Consider the following 20455-nt stretch of genomic DNA (forward strand, 5'->3'; position numbering starts at 1 on the left):
TGCTGTGATGTTTCCCTGCAGTTGTCATTCCTTCAGCATAGACCCAGTTTCAGTAGTAGCTGCCGGAGCTTAAATACAGTCAAATTTCTGACAGACTGCTGTATTTTGACCCTTTTTTCAAGCCCTGCACAGATGTGAACAGGAGAGAGACTGTGTCCATCCACCCCTATCATTACGGGCTTCCTTTTCAGTTTCTTCCCAAGCTTCTCAAAATATTTTTTAAACACCCAAATCCCTGCAATATCAGTAACATCCTTGATTGCAAAGGTAGTCTTGAAAACAAGAGCATCATGGATAAAGTCCAAGAGTAAATGGCCAAAAGGAGCATCTTAAACATCTAGTTTTCAAAATAGACTGCAATTCCTTAACCCTGTGAGTAGAAGACCCTACATGCTCACATCAGTTGAAGCTGGACATATTTTCAAAGCCCTGGTCTTCACTTTTGTACCTAGAACAGGCGGCCATTTCTTTGCACTCCATACGACAAAAAGACACAAAGAATCTTTGTTTTAAAGATTTTTCCTCTTGAACGCCCTTTTAAATTCTGCACTGCCCCCTTTTAGCCAGAGACACAGCTTACCATTCCGTTTTTCAAAGACACTTCACTGCCATATGAAGCTTTCAGAAGAATGCAACATGGAATATCCACCAGCACAGTGTTATCCATTCTATTAAATGTTCACACCACAACATCTCTGCTGACATCAAGTACACCAAAGTAGGATGTTTCTTCAGTAAGGAATCTTGGTTGATACTGGAACCATGAAATAATTTTTTCAAGCTGTTAAAGACAGATATTCTCCTTGACCTGGTCACTTAAAAGAATTCTAAGAAACTTGGGGTTTCATGTAATTTCAACTATGTTTTCTCCATTCAGACTCAGTTACAATACATCATCTATATAAAATTAATTTTGTGAGTAAATGTGAGCATAGTGAGTACTTTAACAAGCTATTACAGTAACTCAACTATAACTCATCACCACCTGTGAACAATTTACCCAGGCTGTGAATTACAGCACTGGGGTGCAGACAATTTATATCAGTTCAAATGCAGTGTGGCTCGCGTGTGGCCCAGCAAAGAAAATTCCATCTGTCCCACCTCTAGAGTCAGCAAGGATGCAAAAGCAGGCTGGATGCTTCCACTCACTCTGGAGGTGTCTGTTACACACTGCAGCTTTGTACAGAGACACGTGGCCAGACCCACGTGGAGCGCCCACAGTTCCAGGCAAATAGACAACAAGGAGACCCTCAAGGGTGGCCACAGCTTGTTCCCCACTGCACCGGGTTCACAGTGTGCTCATCACCTCATGTGCAATACTACACAGAATGTTCAGGTGAAACATAGAATAAATTTATAGAAAACATACTGTATGTGTACCAAAATACCTGTGAAGTCCAAAAAGAAATTGCTGGGCTCGTATTCTCCTGATGTAGGTTGGCACTGACACTTTACAGCAGAAACTGAATTCAGCATATACCAGCAAGGGTGCCAGTATTCACACTTCAAAATTTTATAACTGTACAATTGCAGGACAAAACGAGAGATTAATGACAAAATATAAAACATACAGGCTTTTGTGTGCACCACGATGGCAGTGATAGCTGACTACAAAACCTAATTTAAAAGCCAAGGTTTTCTGGCTTGTGGACCTTGCCCTTAAAGACAAGGAAAAAAACCCCAAGCAACCCTAAATGCATTGCTTTATGGAAGACAATCAGTTGAAACACTGTCCTTTGTCTAAACACATCTCTAAAGAGGAACCCGAATATATCCTTCCCTAGTGACTCAGGCAGGAGGAATAATACAAACCCAACAATTAGGATTCCTGAGCTGCACTTATGAGCAAGGCCCATTTACATCATTTACAATGGTGATTATAAATAAGCTATCTAAGCCAGAAGATTTAGCCGCTCATCCAAGAGAACAGAGCATTCCAGTGCTCCAAGACACAGATTCTATTTCTAGCTTTACCTGAAATTATTTGGTTCAATTCCTCAGTTAAAATACTTGAGAAGGAAAGAATGAAAAATGTCTGCTTTTTAAAATAACAGTACATAATTTTACTGAGGAACAAGAGCAAGTATCTCACAAAACTGTAAATTGTAGAGACAAGGCCAAAATTCCCAGCTTGCAGTTCAGAACTGCAGGCACAGTGGATGCTTCATAAAAAATAAAATTTGCAAACTGAGATTGACTTGTGCAATCTAAAAAGATTCCCACCTTTGTGGTTAACATGGGAAAACACAAAACAAGAAGAAAAAAAGACATGCTACGTAGAAGTTGGTACAAGATCTACAATTTAAGCACAGACAAAGGAACAAAACCTGATAGTTTCTCTGTAGAGGTTATCACCACATGCTAAGCTGCATGCTAAGCTGAAAATAAAGCAAACAAATGTAGAAACCTGGGTAAGTGAGCAGGTGAAAGCTGAGCAAAAGACAGGTGTAGGGTCAAACAGAGAAGCAGATTACTCACAGGCAACCCCACACTTTATTACAGTGTTTGTAACAAAAGTTAAATGTACCAAAAAAGCACTGTCAGAAACGTAACACGTGAGTGTTGCAGATGAAACAAAAGGCTCCGGTGTAATAAAATCTCAATTTGAGCCAGATAAAATATGTCATTATTATGGAGTAATATAGCTTAAAGCAAAGGCAAAAAAAGACTTGTTCAGATTGAAAGCTTAACATGATATTAATGAAATCAATAAAATTGCACACTTGGGATGTAATGCCCTGAGTTGCTGAGCACAGAGTCCAGTGACCTCAATCACAAGATTAAGCTGTTACACAGATTGAAAATTCGATCATGACGAACATACAAAAGACTGCTAGGGACAAAACAGTCAGATCTTGGGATTGGAAAGCAAGGGCAGATTTAAAATTTAATTTAAAAAAGAAATCATTATTACAATTAAACCATTAAAAATAAATGGGAATATTTCAAACATGTGCAAGTCGCCAAAGCTCCACTGTGCAAGAGTGGCCACAGTTTATATTTGACAAGGTTTGACATTTGTTCACAGAACACTCTGCACAACTACAAGATTATGCAAGTTCTGTGGCTCATGCTGTAAAGAAAGTATTGCCATTAAAGGCTGGACTGAATAGTTTTTGAACCAAACAACAGAAAATGGCATCATATGTTAAATAGAGGAACCTTTTGGGTTCATTCAGTGGTTATAATCAAAAAACCAGATGGTAATCTGAGAATCTACATGGTTTCAAAGGAACTAAACGAAAATATCAAAAGAGAACATTTTCATCTGCCAACTTGAACAACACAGTGAAGCTGCTCTCTAATGGTACAGCCAGATTCTGGCAAATACCTCCTCAAGAGACAAGTTCCAAAATAAATTGTTTTGATTACATAGATTTTTTAGACTTCCTTTTAGCATATGTTCTATACAGAAGTGATCGATAAAATATTACTACATAATGTTCAAAGGAATTCCTCATGCATGGAGTGCAAACTACAGATATAGGAGTCACTGCACAGACATATGAAAAAATAACATCATGTATTACAAATAGTAATAACTCCCCTAAAATATGTGTAATAAAATTTGCATTTTTAAACAGGATAAAGTTCAGCAGAGTAATTGAGCTCTTTTCAAGAGAAGCAAAATCCATCTTACAAAAATTATGAACAATTTGAGAAAATTCAGGAACAAACATGCTGTTCTGATGCATGATGACAGTGTTGGAAATTCATCTCAGAAGTCTCTATTATAATAAGATTCTGTCTGTGAATTCAGCATCATAGGTATGAATAAGCTCTTCTTCAACAAGGAAAATTGTGTGCCTGTCCAAAGAAATATACAATCTCATAGATGAAGTAATTTTTTAATATGACAGTTGGAATGAAAAAGACCTAATAGAGAATGGACATGCTGGAATAGAGGATGATTTAAAAATTCTCACAACATAAATAGTACCAAAATATTTTTATGCAGAACTGTCAGAGTTTCCAGGGATAAAATACAAAATGTTCTGGAAACCATGCAAACATTACAAAAGGTGGCTTTCATCTGTAGATTTTACCACAAGCCCATTAATGTTTTAAAATACAGACTTTAATAATAGAAATTCTCAAGGGCTAAGTGGTGAGAGTTTAGTGCCTTAGTGAATAAGTGTTTATAGATTAAAAGCCTTGACTAAAACAAATAGGAATTCTTAGTCTCAATTTAGCAATAAAGTTTAAGTATACCTCTTCCAAGGATACGAAGACTGGCGCTGCATTAATAGAAATATAATTTGATATTGGAATATAGCCCAGATAGCAAGACATTACCAATAAATACACATCACACATTTCTTACTAACAAAGCATTAAGGCAAGTAAGAAGAAAATACACGTGCACAAATAATGTTTTTGTTCTCAAAAGATGATTCATTATAGCAATGCAGTAAAATTATCAAGAGATTGTATTAAAAAACCAAAACCCTAAATTATGAATCAGAAGCACAAGAATCAAATTTAATTCAGGAGTATCCCTTAAAACTGTAGGGCATAACCTGCTAAAGGTGGTATACACAGTAACATTGGAACAAAACCGAAAGTGATCACCAGGATTGCTGGACAAGCCTGGCATGAGGATGGCTAGCAAGCCAAATAATAAGAGCTGAATGTTGAAAAAAAATTGAAGCCAACAGGTGCCAGCAACTATTTCCTTAAATTCTAAAGTGTCAGGACTGTCAGATACAACTGGAATACATATCAGTGTCTGATGAAAACCACAATTGCATAGTATAGCACAAGATAAATAGGATTATAACTACTGACATAGCAACTGACTGGAACACAAAATAAAGGATTTCCTGAGAGGTACCAGTTCTGCCTAATCTTCAAGTCCAGCAGTCACTTCTATGTAAAAAGAACTGCCTGTCATATTATTCGGAATTATCACATTTCTAAGACACACGCCTTGGTGGTGTGCTTGTTACCACTATCAGTCTTTCCTTCTCGCACTGCTGCCTACTGGGTGCCACACTCTTTGTAACATTCTCTAATCACTGGAGACCAGGAATGAACACACATAGCATTAAAGTAACAAATTACAGAGTAACTTGATTGAAGAAAAGGAAAACAGCATTGCTACAGCACAAATAATATTAACAGAGAACAGCAACTGGAGTTGCAACTTTATTTCTTGAGAAAATAAAAAAAAATAAGTCTCTTCAAAGAAACCTGACAGAACGTGAGTAATTTACAGAATGATTCACTTGCCTGAAGCACCTGCTGCAAAGCTTTTTTAAAAAGAATAGCTCATTGCTTATTGAATCTGCAGAGGAGGAAAAATATAATCTTCTCTCAAAGACAAAGCGCAACCCATGCAAACCTTATCATGTGTCAGGCCGCCTTATCAGAAAGGGATGCCTACCACTTCAAGCAAATAATGCAACAAATGAAATGCATCCAAATCTGCCACAACAACAGGCACTTTTTAAATTAAAATGGTACATGCCAATTAATGAAAGTCATCCTAAAGCCTCTTCTCAGAAGAAATAAGTTTTCCTAATGAACAAACCAAGATAAGCCGCAGCTAGGGCTGACTTAAAATAGTGTGAGGGTAACTCCCCAAATTCTCTACTGAAGGACAACCTACATCTGTGATGAGTTGCAACATTAGTATTACAAATGCTCAAATCCTTGGCCACGTTAACCAAAACAAAATCACTACAACTAAGGATTAAGAGGTTACAAATATTATTTAATTGGGGCCTCACTATATTGGAATATATACAGTATCTTTCAAAAACACCAAAAAAAAAGATGTTCACTGAAGTTGGGGGTTTTTTGCATTAATCTTTACTTTTTTTACCTACTTAAAATAAATCTGGAAAGGCTTTCTTAGCTGACTACGGACAAAGTTGAGTGATTTTTCGATTAAGAGTGCAAAGCTCAAGATTGAAAATCCCAGTGTACTATTTAAGCAAAAAAGTAATATAAGAACACCAAGCAGCTGACTTAAGTACTTCTTAATTATTTATAAATAAATAATAAAGCAACATATTGATAGACACTTTTGTTCTTTCAAATCAGCTGCTTTTTATTCTTCATGTTTATCTTTTATCATTATCAAGACAAATTTTGAAGCTCTGATTCAGACTATGAGTCATGGGAGAATCAGATCTCAGCACAGAGTAGAAACCCACACAAGTTTCTGCAGATTTGTATTAATAATATCTTGTGTCAGTTTGACATAAACAATTTGGGAAAAGTAAATACAAAAAGCAGCTACCACTATCTGAGCCAATTTTAATTCCACTGTTAAATATACCCCACCAAACAATATCTCCCCTATAATTTAAATAAGTAAAATAAATTTCATATTGGACTTACATGGATTTATATATCATCCATAAAGCAGCTTTCTTGATAATCTTGAGTGTTAGAAAATTTTATTGCTTTGTCTTCTGTATCTTTTCTAAACTACTTACAGTCTTTAAGGGAAACACCAGGAAAGCAGAAAATGGCATTTAGTCTCAATCTAACTTATACTTTTGGGAGAGAAGACTCATCCTTTATGTTCTTTCTTGCTCAGAAGCTCGCAAAAGCTCTAGAATTGCAACTGCCAAATAAATTTTATTGGAAAAAATGCACTCAACTTTATCTTAAGAAGTTAATGTACCTAAAATTTCTTTTAAAAACTTACACTATATCATTACTCCTGATTTCATTCTCAAGCCAGAGACATGTCTGTTTTCATGTAACTTAATTGCAATAAATACTTCCCTGTATTTTGGGGTATTTTTTTTAAAGCTAGATTGCCTGCAATTAGCGTAGCAGTACATTAAGTTTGTGAAAGTTAGCACACGCCTCATTCATGTGAGGCAGCATGGCAGGAGCAGAGAACATGCCAGCTCTAATTAAATCTAACCAAATTATCCTCTTTCCTCCATTTAAATTTTCTTCTTTATTCAAAAATTTATTCTTAAAGCAGCAGATTCCACATAAAAAATATAAATATAATATTTACTAACTGTGCCAGACATAAGTTTCTTTTCAAGTACGTTGAGAAAAACATTTCCTAGGAGTTTCTAAACGTAACTGCTTATTATGCAATAACTTTCTTGTAAGCATTTAATTTTCGTTATTAATTTTCATAACCAATAAATGAAACATCAATACACACCTGCAATTTCTTCTATGGAGTTAGCTCTCATGTCCAAAAGAACTGTGCCATTCAGGATGCAGCTTCTCAGCTCAAACAAGCTATGAAGGGACAGTGTGGCAACGTATGGTTTGCTCCACCTCTCTCCACCATCCTCTACGTCTTCTTCAAACTTCAACCACCTATACAAACAATCAATTTTATAACTCCATTGTGCATAAGAAATGAAAAATTAATTACTTCTATGGATGCTGAAAGTACAAAGATGTTAAACATGTCTTTGAATTTCACTTTATTCTTCCTTTTTAGGAAATATGAGAAACTCCCCTTGCCTACTTCTTTCCATGTAATGCTGTATTATACCATTTTTGAGGATAAGTTCTGACCACAGAGAAGAAGTGAGAAATGTATTAAGCAATCATCTTTGTACTCTACAAGAACTTTGACTAATTCTTTGGTGCACAATGATACTTCTGTGATAGAATAACAAGCGGTACAAAAAGGAATCTGGAGAGACTTCAATAAAGTAAAAGGATATACAAAACTGGCGTGAAAGGATCAAGTCTTTTGTTACCATCCAGGCAGATGAACTTGCTTGAGACTGAATTATCTACTGATAAATAGTGCACTTAAAATGTTAAAAGAATATTAAACAGACAAACAAAAACCTGAGAAGTCACACAGGGATGTTGCTGTGTGGAGCCCTGCAACCTGCCAGCTTGGCAAGGTTTGAACAGCTGCAGTCACAGCACATGCCTGTACCGCTTGACTCAACAGCACTCAGCTATTTTATATGGACATGGCAGCAGTGAAGTCAAGCAGAGCTTCACACCTTGACAGCATTTTCACACTTATTTCCAGACAGCAGGGAAGTGTAAAGCCTTAAGACCTCTAAAGCTGAAGAATTTCCAGTTTTACCAAGCCTCACAGCCCAGCAACGCAGCAAGGACAGCTGTCCTCTTCTGTTCCTGGGCCACCTGTCTGACTCTGCTCCTACTTGTAAAATATGCAAGTGTACCCATATTTTAGATACTTTCCTCCTTTCAGTCCTTCTGCACCAAATTCTTTCCCTTTCGCTGCCATCCTGTGAGCAGCCACCACTTCACTGGCCCACTCATCATCAGCATATCAGCTCCCTTCCTGATGTATTCCATTTCTGGGAACTGTCCCTGCTGCCTTCTAATCATTCTCTCATTATCTATAGAGATAATTTGCCCCAGCTCCTTGGGTCCTACAAAATCTTCAATCTCCTATGTCTAGCCCTCTTCTCCTCTTTCTAGCTAAACATTTTCCCTCCACTTCCTCTGTGAGGAAACTGGCCAGTTTCTCTACTTCATCTTTGCCCATGAGAACTCTCCACTTCATCAGACCTGTTCCCCACTCCCTTTGTTGCATTCTCTTTTCTCTTCCCAGCCCATCCCCTTCACCTTCACATTCGTCCAGAGAAGCAGCAAGGAGGACACAGCACACACACAAAAATTTGCTTCCACAGAGCCAAACTATGAAATTGAATTTACATATGCAAATGAGGTTTTTCAAATAAATTTTCAAACCAACACTCCTCCCCACCGAATTCAAAGTGGTACTTTTAAAAGAGTGGCCTACAAAAACTCAAGAAAGTTATCAAGAAGCATGTGAGAAGGAAAAATAGTTCTTAAATTTTTTTCATTTTGCAGTTACACTTGAACTCCCTAAGAAGAGGCTGCTCCTATCTTACTCACGACAATCTTGCTTCCAAGCTGAAAAATGTGCAATACCTATTTGTGTCCACAACATCACAAAAGTGGTGAATTTATTGTTCTGTTTAAACTATTGTCTCCCAAGACTTTGCAAAATACCTCCTTTTTTTTCTTCTCATACCTCTGTTTTTGTGCATGTTTCTAATCTCTTTAGGAGATTTATAAGATCTTCATGCTTGAGTATTCTTAATTATTTATGTTATTATGTATTATTATTGTTATTATATCTTATTATTTCTGTTATTATATCTTGCTTAGCTTATGATATCTTCTTTTATGCTGACTCAGAAAAAAGGATTAAAAATCATGCTACATACATTCTAAAAACAATGACCCAAGCATAGATTCTTACAAAATATCATCAGAAACCCCATAATGTCATTACCTTCTGTTCATGTAAGTCAGTCTTCAACACTGCTTATCTGATTATGCTGCTGCAGTCTGTCCTTGATATTACCTAATTTAAATCTACTGACCAGTTGTAAATAGATTTTAAAAGAGCAATAAAAGACAAACATAGTCTCAAAAGTTTAAGACAAGTGACTGGACAGAGGCAGGCTTATTATCAGAGCTTTTAACATACTGCAGACACAGACAAGTCTAAATCACGAAAACAGCTTTAATTAGAGTTTATAGTGTCAGACATTAAAGTTTACATATTGATGCATAAAAAATCCATAGGAAACTATCGCTGCTGCTCAAATAATTGTACTTGTCATTGTGATCATCTGGGTTCCCATGAATTGGAATAGCATAATTCTATGGGTTGCACCCCATTTCCTGCTGTTGGGGAAACTTAGATGTTTAAATACATTATCACACATTATTACTCAATGAGCCAACAGGCCAGGACATGGAATTAAATCATATCCAGCTGAGAGTGTTCTATATTTGGAATAAATTTCTATTTTGATTTCAATAAGCATAACATAGGTTTACTAATTTCATCAAGGGAACATCATGTTACTGTTTATCACCTTTTATCTTTTCAGATAATCCTTATTTAACATATCAAATGAGAAACAGTAGCAGAAAACATAAAACAACTCTAATCTTACACAGTCTTTCAATTCTCAGTGCTCAGTGGTTTTAAAAATCATAATACCATTTGAACAATCCTCTGAATTCATGTACAAGGCTCCATGACAGAAATGGCTTTGAAATCCAAATTCAGGCATAGATCCCAGTTTGCCAATTTTCTACTCCTTCTAGTTTCTCAAATTTAAATATATTTACTTTTGCAGTTTAACCCTTAAATTGGCATGATTGACAGATAAAAGCCTTTCATAACTTCTTGGGAAACACCATCAACCCCATTTGTGTCTTGAGCTCATGTCACACGTATCCCATGTGACTGGAACATATCTGGAGCTATCTTAGTTACGGCTGATTGCATAGAAGAGCACTTTCAGTCTTACAGGTTTCTTTTACTGGTAAAGACTGGCATAGGTGTATCAATCACACAGTTTAGTTCCTCTCATAGAATGCTTGCTGGAAAAAAATATGCCAACAAGAGTTTCAGCAAGGTATGTTACTATAGGAAAACTATTCTTCAGGCAAGTGTGTGTGCATACACCTTATATATATGTCCTAGCTTCTAAAGCCATCCTCATCACTTTCTCAGGCATCAATAGAAGAGTGTACATGCTTCATTTTAGCACAGTTACTACCTTTTCTGCACAGTATGAAGTGGGTGATTTGTACTTCATCTATTTTTTAGTGTGGAATGTCTGCAGCAGAGAGATGGAGTATGTACTCACAGCCTGCTCTACAGTCAATGGTTTTAATGTAATCTTTCAATCTGTATCAATTTCTGCATGAGCTTGTGCCTGCCTACACTGATTTGAAAACCAACCAAAGAACACAAGCATGTCAGGATCAAAGCAGAAGTGACAAACCAATGTTTCTTGTGACCTAGTTTCTTTGGAAGAAAGTTTTGATCCAGGGAAAATGCATTACACTTCCTAACTTTCCCTAATCCATCCATTTTCTAGTCACTATTAACGATTTACTTTCTAAACTATGGACATGAGTTTATTTTCCTAACTGTGCATCAAAATTTAAGCTTAAGCACTTTCCTCCTGGTTCCAAGATTCTTTCTATTTTCCTCCTTACTACATAATTTTTTCTGCTCCATAAAGATAGTGATATTCTCCAGATATTTTTGGTTGATATTAGCAGATAAATGAGTCCCAAAAGTCTGGGTAAAACTTGCTACAAATCAGGCACAGCTTTCCAGCCATGACACATGAATTGCTTTCCCAACAGCTGCAACTTGCAGCTACACTACTGGGTGTATAAAATAAATCCAACTGTTACACTCCAGTGTGGTTCTCTACAAACTCACTGGAAATTTTGTTTCAGAATAGAAACTATACATTGTCTCCGCAGAGAATGCATGACTGTACAGCTGGGCCATACACAAACGCTATTTTAAGACTGACTATTTTAAAAGGTATGTGTTTCTTCTGGCTTGAAATCAATTGATGGGGAAAAAAATTAATTAATTTTATCCCTATATCAATATAACCAAGCTATTCATTCCATTCTGCTCTCTAACTAATTCCATGGATGGGACAGTCTAAATCTGGAATGGAAGAGTCCCAGTGCACTTTCAATCAAACTGAAAATACCAAATACAGATGTACTTCATCAGAGTCAACCCAACACTCCAGTCCAGGTGCACAAAGTGCAGAGCTTGGTGAAATGAATACATAACCACTTAGAGCTATCACTCTCATTAAATGCAATTAATCTCTACCTGGAACTACATCCAAAGCCAGACAGTAAGATTTACAAATAGTTCCAAGTGACATTTTGCACACCGATGAAAAACACATATTAAGCCTGGAGCAACAACAAATTCAGGTTGTATTTTCTCCATGCCATGCTTTTAGTCAAATCATTAATTCTGAAGCCCTGAATCAACAACAGGTATTTAAAGTGATCCAATGTATTAGCTTCTAAGCACATGATACATATTAAACACCATCCCATTTCTATTATTCTACACAAAGCCACCTTGTTCTTTGAGTATATCTTTATCTATTTCTAGAGGAGTAATGCCTCCTAATTTCTTATCATCAGCAAGTTTCATTATTACAATCCTATTTTTTCATTCAATAATAAATCTATTTCCTAAGCCTAATTCTTCAGAAGTTAGCTGTCACTACCTTTCACACTAATAGTATAATCTCTCAGCATGACCTGCTGCACCTCTTCAAATAGTTCCTGACCTACTAATAGAATTTTTACACTAGAATGCAGTTTAAGTAATACATTCCTACTGCTGTACCATATCAAATGCTTTACTTTAAAAAAATTTATATCCACTGTTTTTTCTTTTTCAGAAAAACAAAAGTCAATTATCTGATTAAAGAGCATTATTAACGTAGTCTGACATGATATACCACTGTATTGCATGTTATCCAATTTTCCACTTAGCTCCAAGTCTGTAATTTTCCTTTCCTTCAAGCATTGTTCTAAGCCTTGTATGGCTCTGAAATTGGAATATAAGAGCTCTGTTTGTCCCAACTGTTCTATTGCCCTCTCCATTAAATACATGTTCTTTGACCTTTCTGGGATGGAAATTATTGCATCCCCTTATTTGCACAGAAAAGCACTTTGAGTCTTATCTTCATTTTGAATTTGGTAATTTCCTTGCCATTTCTTCCTTTTCTAACAAGTCACTCCATGTCAAATGCAGTCCAAAATTCTGGGATCTAAACTGAGAAAGACCATTTATCTTGACCAATTCTTTCCACATAGCAGCCCCACTCTTCTTTTGTTTCCATCTTGCTGCTAAAACTAAAGAAATTTTTACTATTAGCTATTATGGCACTCTTGTATTTTCTGAGCTCCAAAAACACAGTTTTCTTGGCTGTTTGTTCCTGTCCTTTTTCAACAATCTTGTTTCTATTAAATATTTTAAACTCTATTTCACAAACAACAATTGACAAGGCTGTGCATATAGACAGATCAACCAAAAGAGTGATTTATTTCACCTAGTCCTTTTGAATTTTATCTTGATCAGAACCACTTATTAATAGAAATGTTTATAATTTTCAGAAACATAATTCTTTGATAATTCGCAAAGGGACTTTTTTTAAGTTGAACTAAAGAAGTTGCTATTTCCCTGCTTAAAAATAACATAACACACACAGTGATTTTTCCTTTTTAATTTCAATAGAAGCTGAAACCCTTCCTAGAGAGGTCCTATGTATTCTTAATCAGTATGAGAACATTGCAGATGATTACCTTGATTAGATTTTCTCTCTCTGAATATTAATAAGATTATTTAGGAACACTACTGCATTCCTTTTGCAGCACAATCCCCATATGAGAATTTTCTACACATAAAGATCTATATTTAGCATCTGTCTAAGCTGTCTATGAACAGATAATGGAAGGGAAGGTCATAGAAAATTCTTTGGCCCTCTGGGAAAGCAGAAATTTGCAATAAAATTAGAGAGAAAACTAACAGCCATATTCCTGTCAGACAGCCCACATACATAGTTGCCCACAAAACTCTTGCAGAAATTTTGCAATTTTTATTTTACTGACACCAAATATATTTTACACAGACTTTGGGGCACCATTGAGGAACACAATCAACAACTGGCAGGGAGAGAAAGAGCTAAGGTTTCAAGATGAAAAATGAAGCAAAGATTGCTGGAAAATGTACATTCTTAATGAAATTAAGCAAATCAACTCCCATTTAAGTGCTCAAGGAAAAAAATATACAATTAAAAGAAAAGTTCTGTACCAGTACTATTTTTTTTTCCCATCAGAATGTAATCTAAAAGTCTTTCCCACTAATTCTGCAGAAATAAAATAATCCAACACTGAATACTCATTCTCAAAATAAACTGTTAATTGAGGGTTAGAATATGTAAAAGTTCTGTTGCTCCAAAAGTAATCTCATTCCTAGCTTTAATCTTTTTATAATGGTACCCTTTTCAGTTTCTTGAGGATTCAAACAAAAGAGGAAGTTTGAAAGATTCTTTAAATTATAAGATAAAATATAAACTGACCAATGATTTTTAATTCACACATATGATATATTTACTTTTTTTTTTTTCCATTGGTATTCACTCTGACCTATATTCATAAATCCAGAGGAAAACATTTGGCTCTGGGAAGCGATGAATGCTGTTGTAATACTAACAGACTAAGGATTAAAACTATGGTTTTATTTAAGCTTTATATCCAAAATCTGTCCCTGAGCTTGCTACAGCTTTGAAATCATTCCTCAATACACCAGAAACCAATACCTACAGATAATTTTTAAGTCATGAAAACACTCACCTTGCTGTCTCCCTCCACTCTGCATCCTCTCCTTCACGCCAACAAATTTCATCAAGCTCAGTAAAGAGATCATGAGGAATGTGTTCCTCATCATCATCTTCTGTTCCAAGAATAAACTGCACCCTTTGTGATGGGGTATCTGGAGAAAAATAAAAATATCAAGTCCAAAACACCAATTTTTTTGGCCTGAGAAAACAAATTTCATGAGATTATCCAGATGTTTTCATGCATATCATTTACTGCCACACACAAAAAAAATCACAGTTCTGCTGTGACAACATTCATTTATACACAAACACATTCAGATTGAGATCTCTTCATGCACCATAGTTGTCAAGTCCACTGTTTAAGAAACTCACCCAAAGATATAACATGACATATAGAAATAGGGTCTATTGGAAGCTGGAATGGTATGTCCCAAAAAAAAAGGCACACAGAGAGCAGCATAGATAAAGCTGAATAAAGCTGATAGAAGTCTTTTACTCCAGTGTTAGAAAAACTACTTTGCCACTTCATAAGTCTGCATCTGAAGATCCATCTCAGCTCACAAAGCTGCTATACTAAATGTGAAATCTTTGCTGTAGGAAAAAGACACCAAATGAAACCTGTCTAATGTGGCTCTACAGCTGCAGACTTGGCCCTTGCCCCTTTGTTAACTGTTTCTACTTGGTTAGGCTGCTTGAGATACACAACTTCTTGATCTGTCCCAGCTTTCTCATTTTATTCTTCCTGTCTCTGTCTTCCCTTCCAATACTGTTACTGATTAATTTTCTTCATAACCTTTCAGCACAGACAGCTAAATATATTTCTGGAGACATACTATTATTTTTTTCACTCAAAAAATTCCCAGAACTCACAGAGCATCTTAAAGCATATGTACATTCAATGTTAATACAGCTCAAGCGCTGTATTAAAAAAACCCCTCCTATTTGGTCATTTAAATGCAAATCTCAAATGAACAAACTCTGATGAAACGTAGTCTCTCTAGCAAGACATAGTTGCTTTTTCTGCTAATGTATTTTAGATTTCTGAAAGGAACCAAAAGCCCTTTGTGAGAGCTGAGAGAAGCCAGGCTGCCAGTCAACTGAAAAACTGATTATCCAGCAGAACAGCTCAGTGATTCCTTAAACGTTGTCTAAATGAAGTTCAATTCTATAACCATATTTGTAAGACAAGCTACAGTATTCCATCTAACAGTGAAGAGCATCACTGCACAGGGTCCTCGAGCTCTTTGAATTTTGTAAAAAATGAGATGATATCACCCATTGAATGCTAATTAAAGAGCAAACACAGCTCTGATCCAAACAAATGAAACGGGCCACTGATACAGAAAATTAAATTCAGCAATAAAGGTACCTCTTCGATACTAGTACTAAACTTGCTATAGCAATGAAACACAAACAATAAATGACAGTTTCCACCTGACGTCTATTTTCTTAAACAGAGTGTAAAGATAGAGTACAGTCAAGCCTATTTACTCCTTCACAAAGCAAGGAAATTAAACTCAAGAAGAAATACAGGAGTGGAGGAAGAGAGATATGGGCTCTCTTGCACTTGTTTCAGGGATATTGATGACTTTACAAGGTGTCATAATACAGCTCAATATGTTAGGTTTCTGCAGGGTCACTTCCTTTCTGCAGCACTGAGTACTACAAAGTGCTAGAGAATGGAACTGCAGGGGGTACAGCTACAGGAATTACTTTTGGTGAATCACTGAAGAACAGCAACAAACTCCCTCACTTTACCCTTTCTCTGCTTTTCTCTCTCACTGTTCAGTCCTCTTTCTTTTTTCTTTAAAACTGCGCTACTTTTTTTCTTTTTAATCTGAGAGTAGAAAGTACATTCTTGTTAAGAAGTGTGCAACTTTTTAAGGCTAATATCCAGAAGGACAAAATTCAGTGAGATAGGAACTTACAAAGGATTACTGCATATGACTACTAACAGAACATGGAAAACAAGCTACTTTGGTAGCTTGCAGTTAGAATCTGAGAATTTGGACTGCAGTTAGAATCTGAGAATAAGCATTGCCAGGAACATCCTGTACTCTTGATAAAATCAGCACTAGGACTGATTTACAGCAACTGCTACTGTTAAGTAATAAATGAGCAGTGTCGTACAGCAGAGCTGCAGCTTTATGACAGCTATGATCCTCATGCAAACACACGCTTTCAGCGTGGGAAGAAAAGCAGAGGATCAGAAATCTCTTGAAGTCAGGTGAGTAGTAACAAGGAATCACCTTACTGCAGTAATTTGCTCTTACTGGGTCTTCTGTGTAACAAGCTACTTGACTGACAACAGTGAACCAGAATCTTTTAGGCTGAAAAGACATCTAACATCATCGAGTCCAACCGCTAACCAAGCACTGCCAAGTCCACCACCAAACCACACCCCTAACCACCACATTTAGAGAAATGACAAAATATGCACTAAATTATCTTCTCCCTTACTAACAAAGCAGTAAAAAAAGCTGCTAGATTCTGTCTATCTTTCTTTATTGCTGTGATTTCTATTGGTATTTGAAACCTGCAAGTCATGGCTTCATTTTCAGACAACAAGCTGGAAACTGGAAAAAAAAAAAAAATTATCATTTCCTTTATAGTACAGTAATTTTATTTCAAGGACAAAACCCTAAGAGACTTAACCAATAGGAAAATTATAATAAAAACAACAGATCTATTGGTCTACTTATAAAAGTGAATTAACAGGACTATTCATGAGCAATGCCAGATAAATTTGGCTCATATTCATAGGAGTAATAAATACCAAATATGTCATTAATATATTATATAGAAAATCAGTAATATGTGATTCAAAATCAGTATGGAAGAATACTTCAATTGCTGACTGTCAAACTGTGATAACCTAATCCTCAGTGCAGAAGCATAATATTTGCAAACTAGGACACAATGTTTTCTGCAGTCTAGGCAAACAGAAATTGGCTTGAATATTATTTTTGTCTATCCCTACTTCAAGTAGCACAGCCAGCATAAAAAAGAAAATTCTTCATACGATTATTGCTATTTCTAAAAAGTAATGAAAACAATCTAGATGAATCTTAAAAAAAATTAATAAGTGAGATTAATCTGTTACAGTATTATTTCTACCACTGTAGTTGTTTTATATCAGAGTTATCAGAAGCAACATGAACTTAAAGTTTCACAATAAGGCAGCTGATGAGTCTCCCAAATAACTAGTTCATTACCAGTTCAGGAAATCCTCCACGACCAGCTAGAACTGGGTAGAAAGTCTGGTACACAACAGGAGCAGGGGTACCATCCACAAGCACTCCTGCTTGGCTAATGAGCAGTCTCAGTCAAGAAAAGTGAAGCAGCTTTGTGTTTGCTGTGGCTCCCCCAGCCACTCTCTTTTATCCCTGGGTTTCTTTGGGCTTGTGCTCATTTCATATGTGCAGCACTTGCATCCAAACTACCTCTGATACCTCAAATTCATTGCATGCATACAAATTCTGAGTATTTAACATTTAAAAATCTGGCTAATTCCACTGGTCTATTAAAAGGGTGAAAATTAAGACCAGGCGTTTAAGCTATTGTTGAGCACACAAATTCAAAGTGGCACTCAGTGCTGCAGAAAGGGAGTCACCCTGCAAAAACCCAACATACTGAGTTATATTATGACACCTTGTAACAGCATCAACATCCCTGAAACAAGTGCAGGATGTGGGCACAGACATACCAAAGCAGCAGATTTGAAAGCCAGAACTTCTAATAACCTAATTCCCAGAGGAAAACATGAAGAGCTGCTCCCTGGAACAGCGCTGAGTGCAGGTAGTGGCAAACAGTGTCCCATATCACCATCCCACCTTGCAAAACACAAGTAGAAAAGAACCATAACTGGTATTCCCCCATTTAAAACATCCCAAGTGCAACCACAACTCTGGGTCAGGACTGCTCCCTCTTACCTAACGGAACAGAGTAAAATCAAGACTTGGTCTGGGGTAACAAAGGAGGATCACTCTCAGTCCTTTCACATAAATTCAGCCCAGCAAACATTCTGTTCCACTACACCAGTCAGAGCAATCGACATCTCCTCCTCAGTGAGTGTGAGGGTTTCATCTGGGACAAACCACCCTGCCATCAGGCAGAACTGCACACAATCCACCAGGTGATACCACAAACAGAAATACAGCTTTCAGTACGCATAAAATGTATCCAAATTCTGTCCTCTGCTCTTGATAAACTCTAGAAAGAGTGCAAAAATGTATTTCTAGTAACACTCTCTCAGCTCAGTTGTCAGAACAGGTTTTTGTATTTCTCAGTCTGTCGAGCCTGCACTTAAGGGTAGAATTAGTAGGCAAATACTTTTTACTGGGGTCAGCAGATGAAGGAATAAGAGATTACTTTTTCTATATTAGAAAACATGCTAACTGTTAAAATAAAACTTCCATTACAGAAATTCACATAAGATAGTAAGCAACATATGCAATATTTAATCCATGCCTTGTGCTCTTGTACATTCACATTAAAATAATATTAAATATGCAAACCAATTTTTTTTTATTACCCACTGCACAGGACAAACTGCAGACAGGGAGTTAACAGGTGTAACACAGTTGACATCAGTAACAATGCCTTACAAACCAAGGGGAAATGGTGTGAAAAATTCACAGGATCAGAGAAAAGAAAGGCTCATTTCAGACACAAACATTCATCATCCTACTGCTTGCACTCACCACAGAAGTGGTGACTCTCCCCTAACCTCCTTGCTTTGCAGATTGGACTCTACCTTTAGCTCAGCAATCAGTAAAGGTAAGGATCATAAATTCTTTTTTATTAATTAGAAAACGTAGTAAAAGTTAAAACAAAATTTGCATTACTAAAACTCACATAAAATAGCAAACAACCATACAGGACACTTCTGAAAATCTCTTCATGGACCTTAGAAATCACATGTTGGGTTGGGAGAAAGTATTCCCTTTGTCCCTTTCTCTGGCACTTTATCCCTCCAGGTACAATCTGCTTCAGGAAACTCTCCCAGCATTTTCTTGACGTGAATTATTTCCATCAGCCCAGGGCTATGATAAATAATCATATCTTTTGGATCTGACAATATGGACAATTCCCAAGCTTTAGGTCTCTTCCTTTTGCTAGATTCTTAAAACTGACGTTATGAGACATTATTTTAATCCAGATTTGCAGCAATCTGTTCCACAGCTGCCCAGAGATTCAAATTTCCGAGTTCATCCTTCATCATACTAGCCTATAGTTAAGAGTAGGTGAATTCTCTTAACAGCCATACTCTTTACAAATAATTAAATTTACCCTGCTAATAACCCCTCAGCACTTGGGATTAGGTACCAGATATAGCCAGATGAGTCTTTTCAATTTACTTTCTTCAAGTCCTTCTACTAACCAAGAGAAGCTCCCCCTTCCCAATTCACTTTTTTTGCCTGCATTACATTCAGGGAGTCTTTCCTGAACTGTGTGTGCAGTCCTGTGTCAGGCTCACCTCCAGTGCTGCTCTGCTTGCCTTGCCACATCCAGTATCATGAATTACACATTTAAGCCTCTTTAAAAGTAGGGATTACTAAATCCAGATTTCTTAAAAGAACAAACCAAGCCTTCCACAAGCTTCAATAGTGTCTAGTCATACAAGGGAAACATGATGCCATAATCTAACCCCAGCTCTCACAGTTCTATTCACTTTAACCCTCAACAAAACCTGTCCTTGAAGACACCCCGTTCAGAGCTAAAGTCTTCCTATTCCACCATTTTAAAACAGCTACTTAAATATCTTTAACTGATCAATACCAAAGAGCTGTTTCATTGGTTACAGGCAAGCAACAGACATCAAAAAAGCCACTGAAAACTGCCACTAAAATCCACATGCACACCAAGCATATGCAAGCCCACCAGCCAAAGGAAAATCTGCACCAGGCTTTCAGTGCCACCACGACCCATGGCACGGATGGAGCCTCGTGGCCCTGCAGCTCACAGGGGCTGGTACCCATCACCCTCACAAGCAGCACCAAAGAGATGCCCCAGGCAAGAAACCACAGGGTTTTTGGGGTTTTTTTGTCAAATGAGTTTTAATTTGCATCAATTTCCTAATTTAATTCACAAAGCAGTCACAATACTTTCCCCACAAGGAAAGCTGGGGAGAAGGGGAGCTTAAGGCCGAAACGAAACTGGGGCCTTAATTACAAAAGCAGGATTTCATCTGAGAATAGTAAAACCTCCAATAAAAGAAGTATCACCTCTGCATTTTTAACTAGAGTTGATGAATTCACTAAATTTCTCCTTCTCCTCAAAAAGAAGAAACTTAAGAGACA

The 20455-nt window shown here is 36.7% G+C and overlaps 1 protein-coding gene across 10 annotated transcripts in view; it reads right to left on the minus strand.

Annotated features, from left to right (window-relative positions):
- Positions 1–20455, minus strand: part of SLC4A10 (solute carrier family 4 member 10) — a 125749-nt gene that overhangs the window by 60069 nt on the left and 45225 nt on the right. For all 10 annotated transcript variants that reach the window (XR_001859461.1, XR_001859458.1, XR_001859459.1 and 7 more), the window contains exons 4-5: positions 14167–14305; positions 7142–7302 (exon numbers count right to left, since the gene is read on the minus strand). Coding sequence is in view for 7 of the 10 variants with exons in the window: in XM_017726578.1 (XP_017582067.1) it covers positions 7142–7302; positions 14167–14305 (300 nt within the window). In the remaining 3 variants the exon portion in view is untranslated. The remainder of the gene's footprint in view (positions 1–7141; positions 7303–14166; positions 14306–20455) is intronic.

This window comes from Corvus brachyrhynchos, unplaced genomic scaffold (genome assembly GCF_000691975.1).
Source record: "Corvus brachyrhynchos isolate BGI_N302 unplaced genomic scaffold, ASM69197v1 scaffold490, whole genome shotgun sequence".
In the NCBI taxonomy this organism is placed as follows: domain Eukaryota; kingdom Metazoa; phylum Chordata; class Aves; order Passeriformes; family Corvidae; genus Corvus; species Corvus brachyrhynchos.